This window comes from Bos grunniens, chromosome 16 (genome assembly GCF_055505025.1).
Source record: "Bos grunniens cultivar Pamir isolate PY7600 chromosome 16, Bosgru_T2T1.0, whole genome shotgun sequence".
NCBI lineage: Eukaryota > Metazoa > Chordata > Mammalia > Artiodactyla > Bovidae > Bos > Bos grunniens.
This window is the reverse complement of record NC_141180.1, coordinates 16,946,344-16,966,808: the sequence shown is the minus strand read 5'-3', so window position 1 is coordinate 16,966,808 and position 20,465 is coordinate 16,946,344. Positions and strand designations below refer to the sequence as shown.

The 20,465-nt window shown below is 43.5% G+C and overlaps 1 protein-coding gene across 1 annotated transcript in view; it reads left to right on the top strand.

Annotated features, from left to right (window-relative positions):
• Positions 1 to 3,540: 3,540 nt before the first annotated feature.
• LAMC1 (laminin subunit gamma 1) overlaps positions 3,541 to 20,465 on the top strand; it is a 121,433-nt gene continuing 104,508 nt past the window's right edge. Inside the window, exon 1 of the mRNA XM_086343479.1 lies at positions 3,541 to 4,417. Within this exon, the coding sequence (XP_086199605.1) occupies positions 4,003 to 4,417 (415 nt within the window). The 5' untranslated portion in view covers positions 3,541 to 4,002. The remainder of the gene's footprint in view (positions 4,418 to 20,465) is intronic.

Here is a 20,465-nt window from a genome sequence, read left to right as displayed (position 1 = left end):
TGCAGGCTCTCTAGTCTCTTGGATCCTTAGTTTCCTCAGTCCTATGTATGCTATGTGCTAAGTCACTTCAGTCGTGTCTGATTCTTTGGGACCCTATGGACAGTAGCCAGCCAGGCTCCCCTATCCTCAACCCTAGACAATTACTATTCCTTGCTTCGCAATTATTACATTTTGAAAAGTATAAAACAGAATATAAATATTGACTAACACCATTATATTATTAGTTGTAACTGTTATCTTTAAGTTGCATTCTAAATATAAAAGATAAAGCTTGGGACTTCCCTGGCGGTTCAGGGGCAAGTACTCCACACGCCCCATGCACAGGGCTTGGGTTTGATCCCTATTTCCCAGGTGGTTCAGCAGTAAATAATCTGCTTGCCAAAGCAGGAGACACAGGAGACCCAGGTTCCATCCCATGTCAGGAAGATTCCCTGGAGGAGGAAATGGCAACCCACTCCAGTATTCTTGCCTGGAAAATCCCATGGACAGAGAAGCCTGGAGGGCTACAGTCCATGGCGTTGAAGAGTTGGACATGATTGAGTGATTAAGCAAGAGCACAGGAAACAAGATACCCACATGTCTCAACTAAGACTCGGTGCCAAATAAATAAAATATTTTTGAAAAAGATAGAGTAATGTCTAGACTTGGAAAGAATATAGGGAAATGAAATCAGAAAGACTAAGGGATGGAAAAATAAACACACTGGTAATTATAAAGGATAAAAAAAGGGCCAAGTTGCAAGCTGCAAAGGTCAATACAAACTTTTAAAATTATTTTTCTAATTATATAGATCACATAGTCTCAGTCTTGATGTAATGGGCTTCTGGGGTTTTTTTCTGCCTTGTAACCTGCCCTTTTCTGGCAACAGCAACTTCTTTCCTTGGAGAACTGCTTTTCCTAAACTCCAAGGTTTTCACATCACTCTCTTCACCTTGCTAGGGGTGGGTATGCTCAGGCATCTGCAGTGACCCGAGTCAGGGGAATCAGCATCTTTCCTTGAAACTGATTACACAGATCCTGATGGGGGAAATCTCTGTTCTCTGAAGTACTCAGATCAGATCAGTCGCTCAGTCGTGTCCAACTCTTTGCGACCCCATGAATCGCAGCACGCCAGGCCAAGTGGAATTAAAAAAAAAAAAAAAAAATTGGAGCTCTTTCCTCTGTACAATAAACGACTACCTTCCCTCACCCTACCATTCTCTGAGTATAAAGGCACTAATGATCATCTCTTGAGGGATCTGAAACCATTTCCCCAAAACTGTCACATTTTTCTTCTAAACATCACATTTGTTTATCAGAGATAATGAAGTTTCCAAGCAGCTAAGAACATGAATTAAGAACTCAGAAATTCTTTGAAAAAACAGGCCAGCTTGAAGTAAAAGAAAATCTCAAACATTCTCACTTAAAAATAAAATACCAAGTCTATTTAGTCAGCAGTGGCATCTCCAGGTACTTAAAATACTTGATTTGTTATCGTCAACGATCTAGTTAGCATTTAAAATTTTCAAATCGTCTTAAATTTTTTTTTCTTTTAATCATTGGTTTATTTGAATCAGGATTCAAACAATGGAGCAAAAAAATTTTTTTTATCATCAAGCCCACACTGGCTGGTTACATTTTTATCTCTCTTCAAAACAGATACGTCCTTGTTACACTCTCGTGATGAGCAACAGAATTCAGAAATCAATTCAAAGTCTCTTTATGTGCTTTCCAAATACCAGATGAGGTTCTGGTAATGAAACTGTGGGGTAGATAAACGTAAGTAATAGCTTTAGTTACCCTTGGACATTAGAACCCAAAAGGAATCAGTGGCAAGAAAACATATATGTTGACTCATAGATTTTGGGTTCTCCATTTCTTCAACTATTTTGACTTGGCAGTAAACAAAAGGAGATACACTGTTTGGTTTGCCAATATCTAATAAAATACTGAACATTTATAAGGCAAATGTACTAATATATGTATTTAAATATAGTTATTAAAATTATCTGTAGCTTTATTTACAAACTAACATCCTTATCTTTGTCTTTTATGTCCTTGTTTGTTCTCAAGAACAATCAAGGACTGAGAGAGAATATCACCCCCTCTAGGTATAAATGAATATATTTTGCTTCTGACTCAAACATGCAAGGATGAAAAAACATTGTTACCCACAGATCCACAACCTTCTTCAACCAAAGAGCAGATGCCAAGGGATGAGGAGTTACAGGCTTCTGAGTCATGCCTAATCTCCACCCACCTCATCAAATAAATTAACAATATAAGTGATCCACGTATCTGCGAAGCAAGCTCACCATTCAGAAAAGTCCCCTAACCCGCTCCCCTCCCCAAAACCATCACTCTTAAGGTCCTCCTAGAATTAACGCTGACCCCTACCATAGTAACCTTACCATAGTAAACGAACGGATACTTATTTCATCTTTTCGTATCCCCACCATCTCCCTCTTAACTGGACTTCTGGGTACAAAACTAGATATTCTCCGCTCCCGCCCCCGCCCCAGTGCATTTATTACTGTTAAGATCTTGTAAAGTTACAAAAAAAAAAATCTGTCTCAGGAGCATCCACCGCGTACACCCCACTTTGCTCCGGTGCGCCAAAAGCGATTCATCCACTTTTACAGCGCGCTCCCTCTGCGTCTGTGCGCGTCGTATCAGCACTGAGTAGGTGCCCAGGTTCTGATCTCGGGCTAAACCTCATGATCTGGCTGAGGTTCTGTGAACTGAGTCATTCTGGCAAGGAGAATATTCCGTGACTCAGCAGGCCCGAAAAGGAGGATGTCAGATCCCAGATCCTTTCGAGTCTTTTAAAGGCAAGCTGGGGAACATAAACAACGCAGTGGAAGAATTTCGCAGTGGGTCTGCCGCATACCCAGGGGAAAAAAATGCCATTCCATTCCCAGCCTTCTCACTTCCTTCCTCGCCCCTGTTAAAAACCACGGGCTACGCTTTAATTCAGAGGCAGGAAATCACTTCAGAAAACTCATTCTGATACTGCGATCCGGCTCTTTAATCTCCAGGGACCTTGTCAGCCCCTGACACCCCGGAACTCTGCTCGGAAAGCCCTGGAGCCGGCCGCGAGCAGCACGGGCTATTCCCGGGGCGGCCCCGCGGCGAGGGGGCTGGGAGGGAGAACGGACACACCGCCTCCCTCCGCAATTTCGGGTCCCTAAGGTCCCCGCCCCGGGGCGCGGCCCGCTGGACACCAGGACGGACACCTGGCCTGGCTGGGACCCGAGCCACGGCCCAGACCACGCGGGGCTCAAGGGCCAACTCCAAGCGTCCATCGCCCCTCCGGCGTCGCCCCTATAAGACCCCTCCGTTGCCCCCACCCCCAACCCCGAGTCTTCCTGGGGACTCGGCGTCAGGGGACCCGGCTGTCCATCTCCCGGCTGGGCGCCGGCTCTCCCCCGCCTCCGCGGCCCTCCCGGCATGCACCGCCCCGTCGTCCCGCCCTCCCCGTCGCCCCGCCCTCTCTCCCGACCCCGCCCACCACTCGCGCCCCTCCAGGGCCCTCCCCCGCCGACCGCGCGCCGCGGGCTCGAGCGCGAGGTGCAGCCGCGAGTCTCCGGGGCGGACGCGCAGTCCACGGCGCGCGCGGAGGGCCGGGGAGCGGCTGAGAGGACGCCGGGGTTGGGCTTCCTCCTCGGCCAGACCCCACCCCACCGTGCCGACCCCACCCTGCAGCTCCTTCCTCCCCGGGGGCGCGCGTGCGCGCGCGGGCACGCGCTCGGAAGTCGGGGGTCGGCGGCGAGTTGCGGGCTGTGTCCCGGGTGCGAGAGAGGTGCGCGCGGAGCAGCTCTCAGCCAGCCGCGCGGTTCTCGCCCGGGGCGCCCACCCTCCCGTTTCTCCGGTGGCAGAGCCGCCTCCACCGCGCGTCTGCAGAGCCGGGTCACTGGGCCCCGCGGCTGAACCCGCGCGGAGCGGCCTCCGAGAGACGCCGCCGGGCAAGAGGAACGCACCCACGCCCTGGCCTTTGCCGTGGCCCAGCGCGGGGGCGGCGGGATGAGGGGCAGCGACCGGGCCGCGGCGGCGTTGCGGCCGCGGGGCCGCGTCTGGCCGGTGTTGGTCGTGCTGGCGGCCGCCGCGGCCGGCTGCGCCCGGGCAGCCATGGACGAGTGCACGGACGAGGGCGGGCGGCCGCAGCGCTGCATGCCCGAGTTCGTCAACGCCGCCTTCAACGTGACCGTGGTGGCCACCAACACGTGCGGGACTCCGCCCGAGGAGTACTGCGTGCAGACCGGGGTGACCGGGGTCACCAAGTCCTGTCACCTGTGCGACGCAGGGCAGCCCCACCTGCAGCACGGGGCCGCCTTCCTGACCGACTACAACAACCAGGCCGACACCACCTGGTGGCAGAGCCAGACCATGCTGGCCGGGGTGCAGTACCCCAACTCCATCAACCTCACGCTGCACCTGGGTAAGCAGTGACAGCCCCGTGTGCCCTGCTGCTGCTTTGCCCGCAGCCCGGCTCCCGGGCCACCTTCACCCCCTGGTCCCTCCTGGACAGGGGCCCGAACAGCCGCATGTGGGCTCTCTGCTCCCCAGCCGGGGCCACACAGAAATTCCCTTCTCCAACTTCTACGCTAGATCTAACACCTAACTTCCCGCGAGCCAAGGTGCTTCCCGCCAGCATCTCTCTGTCTGCTTTCCTCTTCTAACTTAGCCGACTTTTCCTTCCTTAGATTATTCTCCATTTCGGCTTCTTTGGTTCCTCTGTGCTGAAGCATGAATCAGAAACCCTGCTCGCCCCCCTCTCCTTGTCCACCTTAAGCACTTTTACCTTGTTTAAAAGTCTTTGTAGGGTTGAGGGTGATTGCTGTTTGCTCTGCTGAATACGCTAGAGAGGAAAGGTTAAGGGGATTTGAGGGGAGCAAATGCCTTTACTACCGCTGTTGCCTGCGTGTGATTAAAATAGAAGTTCACTTTTAAAGTTATTGTTCTTGAAAGTTGTTCATCTTTAATGAAGGGCCACAAAGCGATTTCACTGCTAATCTCGGTACGGAGGAAACAAAAGGAAGTATCTGCACCCACTGCAATTGTTAGGTGAGGTTTGGTCCCTGAGTAAAAAGGCTGTCCTCACTGCCTTCCCTTTTGCTTTGATTCAGGGCAAGTGTAGAAGCATGTGTGAGTGACCTTTTAGAAATCAGGAAAGGGATGTATAGAAAACTTCATCGCTGGGTGGTAGACGAGGATGGACGTGTTTGTCTCAAAGAATTGTATGAAAAACCATGTTTGATCTGGGTCAGTTTTTCGTCATCATTGGAATATACAAACAAGCTGAGTGATTCATCATTGTGTTTAACAGACTAACATATGCATAAGAAACTGACATTTGACATGTAGAGCTTCAGCCTCAGTTAGGTTGAAAGCCATGATTTTACTGGTAGCTGGTAGTAATGAACTTCAAGAGAGAACAGGGTGCCAAGCCATTCTTCTATCAAATCAGTATAGTTCTGTAAGGCTGGAAACATGATTTGGGGAATCTTTGAAAGGAACTATTTGGTGGGCACATGGTTCTTTTGGTTGTGGTTTTGTATTTTTCTTTCCACTGCTCTCTGATACATTAAGTTTTATGTAAGTGTCAAGATTCCAGAGAAAGTACTTGAAAGGTGAAGTCAAATTACTGTGTGTGGAGTAAGTTTTAGAAAAGCAGTATTTAGCACTTTTGTAGTAAATATTTTATTTGTAGACAAATCATTAGGAAGATTAAACTTTTCAAAAATACATTTATAAACTGGAACTCTGAGGCACCCATTTTTCAGAGATGGAAGAAGTGAACAGTTCAGTTTTTCAAAGGTATTGGAAACATACGGAGCTAAATCGTATGTTGGAACAGGTGCCCTTCTGAAGATTCTGCAAGAAACCAAGGGCCTCCCAAGACCTTGTGGGGCTGCTCTTAGCTCTTTTCTCCTAAGTGTTATATTTTTAAACTTGGCCAGAATTACTTTTGAAATTTTTATCCATTTATTTTTGTTTAAATTTTTGTTTTGTTAAAGTTTCTGTGTTGAATTTTGAATCTCCACGAAGTCTTATTTCTTCTGTTTTGAAATATTAAACATGGCTATTGAAATACTAAACATGGCTATTAAATCATGGCTTTGATGTCTTACATGCCTGAGATTCATTTGAAAACTTCTGCATAAGAATCTCTTATGTAGGTAAAGATAGGGCTGACAGTCTGGACCTTCTGAATTTTCTGCTGTGAGCATTGCATCTGTTGTTGTTGTTGAGTCCCTAAGTCGTGTCCAACTCTTTGCAACTCCATGGACCATAGCCTGCCAGGCTCCTCTGTCCATGGGATTTCCCAGGCATGAATACTGGAGTGGGTTGTCATTTCCTTCTCCAAGGGATCTTTCCGACCCAAGGATCAAACCCCAGTCTCCTGCATTGACAGGCGGATTCTTCACCATTGAGCCACCTGGGAAGCCCTTGATCACTTTGTAGTGAAAGGTTATTTCAGGTGATGGTGTAGGAAGGTAGATTACTCAGTGATTACTTCTCTGTTACAAAGATACTGTGTTAGGTAAGACAGTATCTCTCATTAGGTTGCTACTTCTGGGCAATGGATACATGAACTTTGGGTCCTAGTGATAGAATGCTTGAAAGACTTTTTTCTCTGAAAATGTTATATATGCTTGAACTTGTTTTGCTGAAAATTTCTTCACTTTTTGGTAACATTTTTGCTAAATGAAGTTCATAAAACTGTAGATTTAAAACTAATAAGTAAAAAGTTACCTAAAATAGTTTTCTTATGTTTCATAAAAACATTTCTTTAAGCTTTTTAGGCGGACAATTTCTAAAAAACATGACAAGAACTTATTGTACTTGTTCTTGGAAGGGGAGGGAGATTTATGTGTAGTGGGGTTAGATGCCTCAATCTCTGTCTCTCCCATCTCTTTTTTAATGACAAGGATATATGTATTCATGCATGTTGTGATCTCTGATTTATGGCAGATAGACAGGATTTTATGTATTGGATATTCAATGTATTCACTCCCTAACTCCAGTTACTCCATGGGCTCTAGGTAACTAATTATTTCCCATGAATTCAAGGACCATGACTGTTGTGCATCTATTAAATCTCCCATCCAGTTCAGATTTCACATACCCTTAAACAAGTGATGCATATTGTGCTCTGCCCTTACAGAGCATGTGAAACTCTACGGGAGCAGTGTGAAAGACCTAGGTCTGGCCACCACTTTTCTAGCTTTCCTTTTAATGTTGAACTTTAAACACAGTAAACTTTAAAATAAGCAAAGTCAGTTCTCACTTAAGTAGTCACAAGAAATATACATACTTTGCCACTGATCCCATCTTTTTTTTTTTTTTTTACTGTAAAAGTGAAACATGACATAATGAATTAAAACAATATAATGACTAGTGTGTACTTCATCTCCAGTTGCTAAGTTGCCCTGGAGACTGTTGCTCACAATTTCTTTTGTAACATTCCAGAAACTTTTCATGCATACACTTGTGTGTGAAATTACACGATCATTTTAACTGGTCCTTTTTTTGGGTGGTGAGGCATGTTTTAATAGATGGCAGGTACAAATTAGATGGTTGTACCATTATCATCACTTGTACGAAAGCCAGGAAAATCAGCACTGATTCTGAAAGCAGCCATCTCTTAAGCACCGCATATGGTAATCCAGGGTGCAGGGTGTAATGTATCCTTAGATATAATGAGTTACAGTTGCTGTGGGATTCAGAACCACATTTTCTGCCTGTTGTGAAGAGACATCTCAGCAAGGCATCCTTTTCTAAAAAGAAGTTTTTCTTAGTTTGCCTTCAACTTCTGGATCTTCTCTCCTGACTTCTATATGAATTATTCAACTACTTTTTCAGAGTTTAGCTTTGGGGTTTTATAAGTTATAGTGAGTTTTATCCTTATCAGCAGAATAGTTGATAGTAAGATTGTAGCTGAGAACTTGCCTTTTATTAAACTCTTTAATTAACTTGGTAGTCATTTGTAGGTGAAAACTTGGCAAATTGGGTCTTGATCTTGAAGGAGGGTACCTTTCCCTCTTTCTAAAAACAATTATGTTAAGGAAAAGAGTGCTTGTAAAACCAACTCAGTCAAAGTTTATGGAACTCCTAAAATTTACACCAAGATCAGATTGGTGTCCAAGCTCGCTATAAGTTTCGGGGAACAAACAGTGATTAAATGATGCTTTTAAGCTGTATCTAAGATACTCTTTTTTGGTGTCTAAGAATAATTGCTATATAAGGAAGGATATTGCACTTTATTCTATTTGGTCCCTTAGTGTACATTTAACAGGGAAAAACAGCAATTTTTTTCCCCCAGGAAAGTCTTTGCAGGGTAGGTTCTGACTGTCAGAACTCTGGTGACTTCACTGTGGTATTTGTGTACCCTGAGGGGACACTATTTTAGTTTGTCTCACAAAGGCCTGATTTACATTTTGCAGGTTTCAACTTGAGAAGTTAAGGAGCTCCTCTTTAATGGCCAGCAGTTGGTGAACACAGTTTTATAAAGTTGCTGTTGGCTGGTTTCCTATTCTACAATTCACTGCTTTTCCTCCAAATACCTTCTTCATGTTTCTGGAGTATTCAGAAAAACAATGTACACATTAGGAGAAAATTCTAGAGCTGTGAGCTCCCTTCCACCCATGATTTTGTCATTGACCGAATTTGTGGGAGGGACAAAGCTCGTCTATTTCAATTCTAAATCCTCTTAGGAAGTCAGATATGCCTTTTGCTCTTCACTCCTCAGCCTTATGCATACATTCTCACGTTACTTCCAAATATTCTGCAGGCATATTTTAAATACCTACTGAATGCATGATGCAGGACCTGACAGAAGGGTGGAGAAGATCGAAGGTCCATTCTTCAGAAGTCTATACTCGGTTAGGTGACGGTAAAGAATCTGCCTGCAGTGCTGGAGACTCCAGTTCGATTCCTGGGTCAGAAAAATCCCTTGGAGAAGGGAATGGCAACCCACTCTAGTATTCTTGTCTGGAGAATTCCATGGACCGAGGAGCCTGACGGGCTGTAGTCCATGGGGTTGCAAAGAGTCAGACACGATTTAACAACTAGCACTTTCAATTACTTTCATTTGGAATTTTCATACCCAGATGTAATGCCATTATAGTACTAAATCAGGAGTGCCTTTGTAGTATTTTAAAGCACCCAGTCAATTACTGATTAGATTTTCATAACTCATTGAGGGAAGGAGAAGATGAGGAGCCTGAGGTGGTGATTTGCCAAAAATTAGAGTGGAGGTAGGTTTTTGACTCAGTCTAACATAATAGCTCCTTCAGCTCTTAGCTCCTCTAACAGATCTCTCAAAAGAATGACTAGTTTATTCCAGGGCAACTTTAAAATACAAGTTCATATATATACTGATTCAGAGATACCAAACTCCCTTGGTTTTCCTTCTCCTGCCTCTGTTCCTTTCCACTTATGTTTCTGAATTTCTTTTTTCTTTCTTTTTTTTTTCCCATGTTACTTACTCTTCCTGAATGAACTTCTCTTAATCTCAAGGTTTTCAGAGTAACAGTAAGTTGGCAAATCAGTGCATTCTAAATTCACATTTTCAGTTTCTTCTGAAACTGAAATTCACATTCACAGTTTCTTCTCCAGGTTGGACATGGTCAGTTTGGAATGTCCAGAGGTCATGTCCAAAACTAAATTCATTCCTTATTATCTTATCCAGTTCAAATCTGTATTTTAATGAAATGAAGATACAGCTAAATTACTGTTTAGCCCTGAGACTCTCATCCATTCTTTTGCCAAAGACTGTGCTTTATAGGCACCAGTAAAGATTACTGTTTGGCCAGCAGATAGCATCCACTGCTGAAAGTCTCTGGGCAGCTGTAACTCCATCACTTTCTTTCCCACCCGTCCTTACTGCAGTCTGACCAAGACTCCACTTTCACTTCCTGTATCCAGCCATTATGTCTCTTGGATCCTTATCTTTATCTTGCTTTACTGTAGCTCCCCATGGAATTCTACCTTGATTACTGTAGCAGCTTGTTAACTAATTTGGTGGTCTTTCTGCCTCCAGTTTTGCTCTTTCTATTTGGGCAGCCATTGCTTGGGACTGAGCACTGGTTCTAAAATGCAAATCTGTTGATGTTATATCCTAGCGAAAAATTTCTGCAGTGGTTCCTCAAGCCTTTAAGATCAAGTCCAGACACCTTGTCATGCTGTATAAGGTACTTTAGGGTCTGGACCTTTTTAAACCTCTAGGCTTATCTTTTGTCATTTCATGTGCTCAGAGGGTTCCTTCTCTGGTTTGGGACACTTCTCCCAGGTGTCACCACCTTTAGGAATCCTTCCCCAGTTTGTTTCTCTTATCCCTTTCCATCCTACTCCCTGGCCTGGATTAGATCTTCCACTCACACCACCCTGTAGGTATCTACCACTGCACTTATTACATGGCGTTGTCTTGTTTCTTTACTTTTGTCCTCTTCTAGACCAGGAGGTTTTTGAAGGCCGGGTTGGAGATTTATGTTTTTAGTTTAGTTGAATATCAGATCAGATCAGAGCAGATCAGGTCAGTCGCTCAGTCGTGTCCGACTCGTTGTGACCCCATGAATCGCAGCACACCAGGCCTCCCTGTCCATCACCAACTCCTGGAGTTCACTCAGACTCACGTCCATCGAGTCAGTGATGCCATCCAGCCATCTCATCCTGTGTCATCCCCTTCTCCTCCTGCCCCCAATCCCTCCCAGCATCAGAGTCTTTTCCAATGAGTCAACTCTTCGCAGGAGGTGGCCAAAGTACTGGAGTTTCAGCTTTAGCATCATTCCTTCCAAAGAAATCCCAGGGCTGATCTCCTTTAGGATGGCCTGGTTGGATCTCCTTGCAGTCCAAGGGACTCTCAAGAGTCTTCTCCAACACCACAGTTCAAAAGCATCAATTCTTTGGAGCTCAGCCTTCTTCACAGTCCAACTCTCACATCCATACATGACCACAGGAAAAACCATAGCCTTGACTAGACGAACCTTTGTTGGCAAAGTAATGTCTCTGCTTTTCAATATGCTATCTAGGTTGGTCATAACTTTCCTTCCAAGGAGTAAGCGTCTTTTAATTTCATGGCTGCAGTCACCATCTGTAGTGATTTTGGAGCCCAGAATTGCTTGCTATGCCTCAGCACCATACAGATTCCTGGGTGTATAATGATTGATTGGACATTGCCCTGACCTCCTGGAACTTGTGGCTTAGATGTGGAGTCCTAGGTCTCTCTCCTGAGTGTGGGCGGGCAAATTATAGCCCACATGCTAAATCCAGCCCTGGGCTGCCACCTATTTTTGTATGGGCCATGAGCTGAGAACAGTTTTTACATCTTTAATTGGTTGAAAAAATCAAAAGAAGAAAAACATGACACATGAAAATTATATGAAATTTCAATTTTGGTATCTGTAAAATTCCTTTGAAACACAGTCAAGTTCATTTATTAAGGTATTGTCTCTGGATATTTTTGCACTGCAAAGGCAGAGTTGAGTGTGTCAATATGTCCTGGGCCATAAAGCCCAAAATGTTTACTGTCTGACCCTCTGCAGCATGAGTTTGGTGACCTCTGCTTTACACGGATACATTCAATGTTACATAATAAACTTTTTGGTAAAAGGTGCACACACAGTGAGCATTCACTTAGTTCACCATGTGGAGGGAGGCTGAAGGGTTTATATCTTCAATGCTTAACAGTCTGTCTGGCATAGTGTTCAATAGGTATATAAAAAACGAGTAAATAAATGAATGCCTGAACTATAAGAAGCCCCAAAACAGTCCACATTAACTTACATTCTTCTCAGTAACACTTCTGAACTTGAATTTATCAGTGCCATCTCGTCATTTTCTTGAGATATATGCCACTGTTAATATGGTCCATAGTGGTTTTATTTCTATAGCTTTAAAGAAAGTACTAAGTTGGGTGTGGAACTGATACAGAATTGAAAGATCTGTGATTGTCCTTTTTTGGGGGCAAAAATTAGACTTTTATATGATTTAAAGTTAGCTGGATAAATTTTATGAGTAAACTATATGCTCAGATTTGAATCTCCCTTGTGACCGTTCCTGAAATTTTAATGTTAATATTGTGTATTTTTTCTTTAGAAATAGACATAAATTTTATTTTAAAATATGTATTCACATGTCTATTGTTGAAATAGACTCTAAAAGGCTATTATTATTAAGCAGTTGTGGGGAAGGGTTGCAGTGAAATATCTTTATTTGCTTATTGTGTGTGGGATTTTTAGTTTATTTAACTCATTGGGGTGCAGTTGGAATACAGGCATACTGAGGCATGCCTTTTCTGCAGGATAGTGAAGAACCACATTAAAGTGGTTAGACAGATGAATAATAGCCACTTATTTGTCTAGAGTTAACAGGCAGCAAAACCAACAGATGCTTCTTTCCTTGGTTCTTGTTTCCAGCTGTATGTAATTGACAGCTCTGCTGCTGTTCGGTTTGAGTTTTAGGGGAAAGTGTCAAAGTTTAGAGCAGAGCTGTTTGTTTATTTTTACTGTCCAAAATTCTGGAGGAGATTGTTGAAAATAAGAGATTACGAATCTGTCCCTTCTTTTAAACCGTCATTTCAAAGGGTGAAATTTCAAGATGACTGTGTGCTACTTCTATCCCTTTGCCTAAATTTCTTGCTCTAAGGTTTGTAAGAGGGCCTTGCTAAGATTTGCAGACCTCTCCTTTCTTATAAAATGACCAAGTTAGATGTTGCTCATGCAAGCCTAAAATGGACAGCTTGCTCAAAGGGGTTAGCAGAAAACTCATTTATAGAAATGTTGCTGAGGCTTTAGAGTTTTGTGCCAGACTGTGGGGACACTAATTAAGAACATCTGCCTTTCTTTCCATGGACTCTTCCAGGGGGGCCAGCCTAAAATAACTGGGTCCAGTCAGCCTGGTGCCCTATGCAGCGACGTATTCATGAATAAAATAAAGCAGACTTATCTCTTTCTTAGACAGTGGTGCTCTCAGATGTCTTGTGGCAAGGCTGGGAGATGAATTAGGGGATTTACATTATTTCTTTTAAAACTTAGGAGTTGTATATTCCCTCAACTCCCTGCTTTTACTCTTTGTTTCCAGCTGCATGGCTGCTTCCTATTATATTGCAGTCAACATTGGATTTTTGCTGTATCATCTTTTTTTGATTTCTTTTATCTTCTTTCTGTTTTGCAAGTTTCTAAAAGTAAACATTCAGAATCAGCCTCCTTCACTTAAAAAAAAATTTTTTTTTGAAGTAAAAAATATAAGTGGTCCTGTGTAGAGTTAGGGACTCAATGACTTTTGTTCGTGATGATAAATCACAGTGTACATGAAGAATGATTGCCCATGGCAGTGACTATAGAGATGCCTTCAGTGTTTTCAGAGACATGACCAATGATCAGGTTTTATTTTTCTCCGTTATATTTCACACTTTACGTTCTGTATCTTGAGTTGCATGGAGATTACATAGGTGTATACATATATATAGATGTGCACTTCGTTGTATGTGAATTATTCAAATTAGAAAGAAGAATTAAGAAACATTTCAGTCTTTTAAAACACAAAAAACATACAGGTGACTTTTTTAGTTTGAGGTGTCATTTTGGTTTAAAATAGGAGAGCACAGAATCTGAGACTTAATCTAAACTCTCTTTCTCTTGCCGTCTTTCTATGCCACGAGCAGTTGCTGGCATTAATAGGCATTAAGAAATGTTTTTTTGAATGAAAGGATGAACAAGCCAGCCAGCTGATCTTCATTGAGGTGTCAGCTGATTTTAACTGACCTACCCACAGAGTAGGTTCAGAAAAGCATTCAGTTGAGCTTCATAATCAGTCTTAGGAAGTGGAGTGTGTGCAGGTGAGCAGTTCTCTTTGCTCTTCTCATCACTACCTTTAACCAAGTGAGGACTTGGTTAGTCACCCCTATGGACAGTAATAAAAGATGACTTCTGCTCTGAGGTGGAACAGGTTGAGTTTAGGTCAATCTGAACTGAATTCAGATCTGCTGTGGATAGACGATGCTCTTGCCACCTGGCTGTGTTAGAACAAGCCTGGTAAGTGATGGAGAGCTGAGGAGGACCTTTAAACTGGGCAGTGAAATGAAAGTAAACGGGGGTCCTGAGCCTGGTTTCTCTGACAGGTCTCTGCTTGAGTGCTGGATTTGGGTTGTTTGTTTAAAAAGGATCTTTGCACGCACTTGTGAAGAACAGAGGATTGTTAGCAATGGAAAAATACTAGGTTTTGGGTGCTTGTACTAGCTTTATATTTAGCTGTTAACACTTCTAGGAATTTCTAAGGAATTTATTGAATTTCAGAGTGAGATCCTGTGTTTCGTCAGTGTCTACTGATAGGAAAAGTGCACCACATACCGCGTTTCCTGAAGGGTGGTTGGGAACGCTACCTTATCTCCTTTCTCCCTTATCCGTGACTCCTTTCTGGTTGTTGAGAATAGCCAAGTTAGTTCAGTTGCTTACTTTATCTGACATCTTTAAAGATAAGTCTGTCAGGGCCATCTCCAGTTTCCATTTCATTTCCTCTGCTTCAAGTCAACTCTCTTACATTGTGGCTTTTTTGTTATTCATGTTTGCTAACTGAATAGGTCTAAACCACCTTTTATTGATTGATAAATAACTGCTGTGGTCCTGGGAGATTTCTTTGTCACTGTTTCCTCTTTCAAGCTCAAAAGTGACTCCCTTCACCTTGATTGCTGTAAATGTTAGTTTATAAACCTACAACTCTGTCTATGTAATCTGTCTTATCTGTGTATCTATCTGTCATTCTGTGTTTATCTCTTTAGGTTCCCCAGAGCACTCCTGAGCTAAGGTTCAATCAGGGGATTCCTAGATTCCTTAAAATTAATTTTTTTTTTTTTTTTGCTTTCTCTCTGAAGAAGAGGGTTATATTTCCCACTTGGATTTTGTATTTTGTATTCCTCCCCCACAACATACTACCTTCACTTCTACTAAGATGAAGTATTACTTAATCACAGTCCTACTTTATCTGCTTTCTTTATAGTCCTGCTTTGTACACATTGCTGTGACACAGGCATTACGTCGAGTGACTGATGATTTTTAAATTCACATTTCTTATGAAAAGGATGGCACTCATTGCTGCATTCTAGTCTGTGGATTGGGCTTAAAATGCCCCCACCCCTTTTGCCAGTTGGGAAAATACAGAAGCATAAGCGGGTTTTTCCATCAGCTGTCTTCAAAGAGAATAAAAGGATGTTAAGTATTTCCAAGAGAAGAGCTTCACAGATTTTGAAAAGGGGGTCATGACAGCTTGTTGAAAATGAGTTGAACAGCTTCTCTTGCACTTTCTGTTCACTGGCAGGGACTGGGAAGTGATGTTTTCCTGCTCTGGCAGCAAAGATCCTGGTTAGAGGCAGGAATGGTTTGCCCAGATGTTCTCAAAATCTGAGGTCATCTTATTATCACCGACTACTGAGGACTAAGTTATAGTAGCTTGGCAATGTGAAATGATTAGATCTAGAAATGGATTTTGTTTTCTGACTCTGTCCTAAACAACCAGTTTTATGGAATGTTGGCATCTCTGGACTTTTAAATATGTGGCTAACTAGAATAATTTTGGAGTTGAAAAGAGACTTAGGAAAGTTTAAGCTGTTAAAAAATGTGTTTTACGGATGGGTCCTTGCTTAATTTGCTTAATTCTTCTTACCAAAGAAGTGGGCTTCCCTGGTGGCTCAGAGGTTGAAGCGTCTGCCTGGAATGCAGGAGACCCAGGTTCGATCCCTGGATTGGGAAGATCCCCTGGAGAAGGAAACGGCAACCCACTCCAGTACTCTTGCCTGGAGAATCCCATGGAGGGAGGAGCCTCCATGGGGTCGCAAAGAGTCAGACATGACTGAGCGACTTCACTTTCACTTTACCAAAGAAGTTAGGGTGTAGTTGCCTTGGTTTAGCAGTTTGTTTGTGCTGGTGTTGCTGTTCTTCCCCTAGCGGTTCCTGCTGCTTATGGACCTTGTTCTGAAGGACGATGACTTCTGTTGTTTCAGTGCTACTGTTTTTAGATTATTATTATTTAAATGCCAGATCCTGATCTGGTAATGATGAGCATCCTGAAATTTTCATTGAAGTTGTGTTCTTTTTTGGAGGTGAGAAGAAACATGAGGCTAAAGGTGAACATTGTTGGGGGGAAAGACAGCTGGAAACCCAAAGAGCAATTGTATACTTTAATTGCTCTGGTCATGTGGTTGCCCCTTCGTGGCAAAAGCGTCTTGTTCTGTGGGCTTGAGCATCTAGGATTTTCAAAGTGGCTTTGTGCATGGTTGTGAATTTCTAGTGAGTATTTTAGATAAGTCATGGGATAGAAAGTCTGTTGAATACCAGATTCTTACAGCTCTGCTACAGATTATGAAAGTTTGTGGACCCATCTGTAATGCAGCTGTAATGAAATTTGTTTACTTTATCAGGATCGCTTCAGAGGCTCAAGCTGGTTTGTTTACTGCCGTTTTCAGCATTTTTGTAGCTTGCCAAGAAATAAGTTAGCATCAGTTCCTGGTGCAGTTGGCATCATTCAGTTTTGTGGCCATTCTGATAAAGCTTGGTTTTATTTTAGGCCCACTTTAAAGTTCTTGTATCCTGGCACAAGACACGGATGGTAAATCTAGTGTACCCGAAGATACACTGTGCAAATTAACAAACTTTCCAGATGTTTGGAGACTGTAGGCTTGTTTTCTGTGCTGTTTTTCTATGTTCTTTGTGTGTCTGTGCTTTCCCGTTTTGTTTTAAGTAGGAAAACCCCTTGGGGAAGAGGGATCTGTTCTTTGGCATGGGGAACAAAACAAGTATTAAATTTTTTGTGAAACCTTTAAGTTGCATTTGCCATTTCTGTGAGAGAAAGGAGAGGCAGCTTTGTTCCCAAAAGGGAGACTGCTAGGAAGGCTGGTGTAGGGGTGCGACTCTGTGGAAGTAACTAAAAGGAGTTCTTCACATCCCTGGTGATTTTCAGTTATGAAATGGGCCACTAATGCTCTGAATCAGCAGCCTTTTAACCACGCCTGACTAAATAGACCTTGTTTTTGAAATTCACAGCAGTGTCTAGATCCCTGCTGTCTTTTTGTCCATCCTGCTAACACACAGCTGTTTTTGTTCATACATCATTTTATGTTCAACTGCCTGGTGACTTCCTCAGGTCCCTTTTATGGTGAATAATGGACACATGGGAGTTCGGACACCCAAGTGTGTGATTATTCAAACAGGAAGTCTCCAGGAAACACAGTAACCTTGTCAGAGGAACAGAAGGTGGTATGGGAAAGGCCATTGATGATTTTAGGCTTAAAACATCTGCAGTTAAAAATCTGACAACTTCTGAGATAAGGACATTCTGCAGCTTATAAAAGGGGTGGTTTATTTGGAACTTGTTTCATTTCCCTCCCCAGACATTTGGAGTAGTCAGCCTCCATAATCTATAACATAGAAATGGAGGTAAAAGAGAAGCAGTGTGGCATCAATGGTATTAAAAACAGAAGGAAGAAACTTCCCTGCTGGCCCACTGGTTAAGAATCCACCTGCCAATGCAGGGTATACAAGTTCCATCCCAGGTCTGGTCTGGAAAGATTCCACATGCGGCAGGACCTCTAAGCCTGCGTGCTATAACTACTGAGGACCTCCTGCCCACCCTGGAGCCTGTGTTCTGCGACAAGAGAGGCCACTGCAAGGAGAAGCCTGCGTCCTGCAACTAGAGAGTCGCCCCCGCGTGCTGCTGCAGCGAAAGCCTGCACACAGCAATGAAGACCCAGTGTAGCCAAAAAAAAAAATACATTAAAAAAAAAAAAAGGAAGGAAACTCTGTGGGTCTTGGAAAGAAGGCACAACAACTCATCTTTCCTGGAGGTAACAATGAGGCTGTACACAGGAACAAGCAAATGACTGGGACTTGACAGGGACTGAGGGACCTGATGGGATTGGATCGGATTAAAAGAAGATTCTTTTACAGATCCTATGATTATTGAGCACGGAAAGAATATGAGATAAAGAAGGATGTGGATTATACATAAAAACTGTGTAGTCTAGTGGGAGAGCAAGCATGTGTATATCAGTGAACACACTGAGACAAAATATAAAGCACTATAAGAGAAAGATCAGAAATTCCACATGACTGCAAAGAACTGATTGTAGCTGATGAAATGATTCCGAGACCACTTACCTGGTGACCTTTCAGATTCCTACCAGCTTTGAGATTCTTTGATTATATGATGGAGGGCTTGTTAGAACTAGTCAAATAAATTCTCTTTTTAGATTTAAAAGTGAAAATTAAATCTGGGTGTTAAAGAGGTGGGTAGCTCTGCATTGACAGCAGTTTGTATTAAGCAGGTAGAGTGATGCAGATGCTAAAGAAAAGAATTCTGTTTTTGGCTTAATTAGTGGAAGCAGTGGTATTTGAAGGAATACTAGATATGTTTGTTGTGTGCTTGGAACTCTGCCCTTAAGTTCCAGTCATGGTAAACATGTTCAGACAGCATGGGTGCTACATCTTCTTGATTCCTTACCTTGTTTATTTGGTTAACTCCTAATTGTCCTTCAGAACTCATGGCAAATCTCAGTTTCTCTGGAAAGATTTTGATTTCTAATTCCTCCCGCCCCTCTATAGCATTTGCTGTCATGTTGTTCAGTGTCCATGTATTCGTTCATTTCTGCAAATCACTGAACATACTGCATGCCTGTGATTTGAGAGGTGCAAGATTTTACTGTTTTGTTTCCCCCATTAGACTGAATTCGTTGAGGATAAATGAATTTATTTTTCAGTTCATTTACCTAATGAATATTTATTGTCTGTTATGTAAAAAGCACTGCGGGGCTTCCCTGGTGGTCCAGTGGGTTAGGAGTCCACTTTGCAATGCAGGGGCTTCCTTGATAGCTTAGTTGGTAAAGAATCCGCCTGCAATGCAGGAGACCCTGGTTCAATTCCTGGGTCAGGAAGATCCACTAGAGAAGGGATAGGGTACCCACTCCAGTATTGTTGGGCTTCCCTTGTGGCTCAGCTGGTAAAGAATCCGCCTGTAATGCAGGAGACCTGGGTTCTATCCTTGGGTTGGGAAGATCCCCTGGAGGAGGGAAAGGCTACCCACTCCAATATTCTGGCCTGGAGAATTCCATGGACTGTATAGTCCATGGAGTCGCAAAGAGCCGGGACATGACTGAGCGACTTTGACTTTGCAGTGCAGGGACGCCCAGTTCCATCCCTGGTCCGGGAAGATCTACATGCCTCAGAGCAACTGAGCCCTCCCTCTAGAGCCTGTACTCAACTCCTGAGCCCATGCGCCGCAACTCCTGAAGCCTGCGTGCTCTGGAGCCTGTGCTCCAAAACAAGAGAAGCCACTGCAGCGAGAAGCCCACGCACCAGAGCTAGAGAGCAGCCCCCGTTCACCGCAACCAGAGAAAGCCCTTGGGCAGCAGCAAAGACCCAGTGCAGCTAAAAAACGAAAGTTTTAAAAAGGCCCAGCAAGGTGCTGGAGATGGGACAGAAAGGAGGACCTAGAGCTTAACTTCTGGGTGAAACAGAGGCCCTGACCCTAGGAGGGGTGTGTTGACTGTCTTTATTATGTTGGCTTATGTATTCTTAGTGTATTGCATAATATCTTTCATATAGTACTAAGTGCTCCAAAGTTTGCTGAATGAATGAATTCCTGTTTCTGTGAGGCCCCAGCTGTAGATTGCAGAGAATTCCTGTTTCTCTGAGGCTATAGCCCTAGAATGCAGATAAAAGAGAGAAATAGTAATTTTGTTTAGATTTTTCTCAAGATGGAGTTTGCCTTTTACATAGGGTTATTGAAACTGGCTCAGGTGGAGGGGAACGGCTGGTCCATGATGTAGCTCCCTCACCGGTGTTGTTGGGTGAAGACTGAGCTATAGTAGTAAAGAGCTGCGACAGTAAAGTCGTTCAAGAAACAGGTTTCTCTTTCACGTGGTGGTCCTGAGTGGTCAGCAGGGTAGCTGTGATCCACTCAGACATTCTGGGGTCCAGGGTCCTTTCATCTTCATAATCTACAATTCCTCAGGGTGCTGTCCTCATGTGTGTGGTAGAAGCTGATCATAGCCACTTCTTTTTTCCAAAAGGGAAGGTACTGCTGAGGTATGTAGGTTTAATTCTCAAGACCGAGACCCTACAGAGTCCACATCACTGTATCATCTGCCATTGGAGAGCACTTAGTCACCTGGCCACTCCTATACGCATTGGAGGCTGGGAAATGTAGTCTGGTTGGGCAGCCAGAGCCAGCCACAGATCTGTTACAGTGACAGAGGGCAGGGAACGGGGGGTTGGCATTGCTCCTGTTGTGTTCAGGTGCTAAGTCGTGTCTGATTCTTTGTAACCTCACGGAATGCAGCACGCCAGGCTACCCTGTACTTCACTGTCTTCTGGAGTTTGCTCAAACTCATGTCCATTGAGTCAGTGATGCCATCCAACCATCTCATCTTCTGTAGCCCCCTTCTCCTCCTGCCCTCAATCTTTCCCGGCATCAGGGTCTTTTCCAATCAGTCGGCT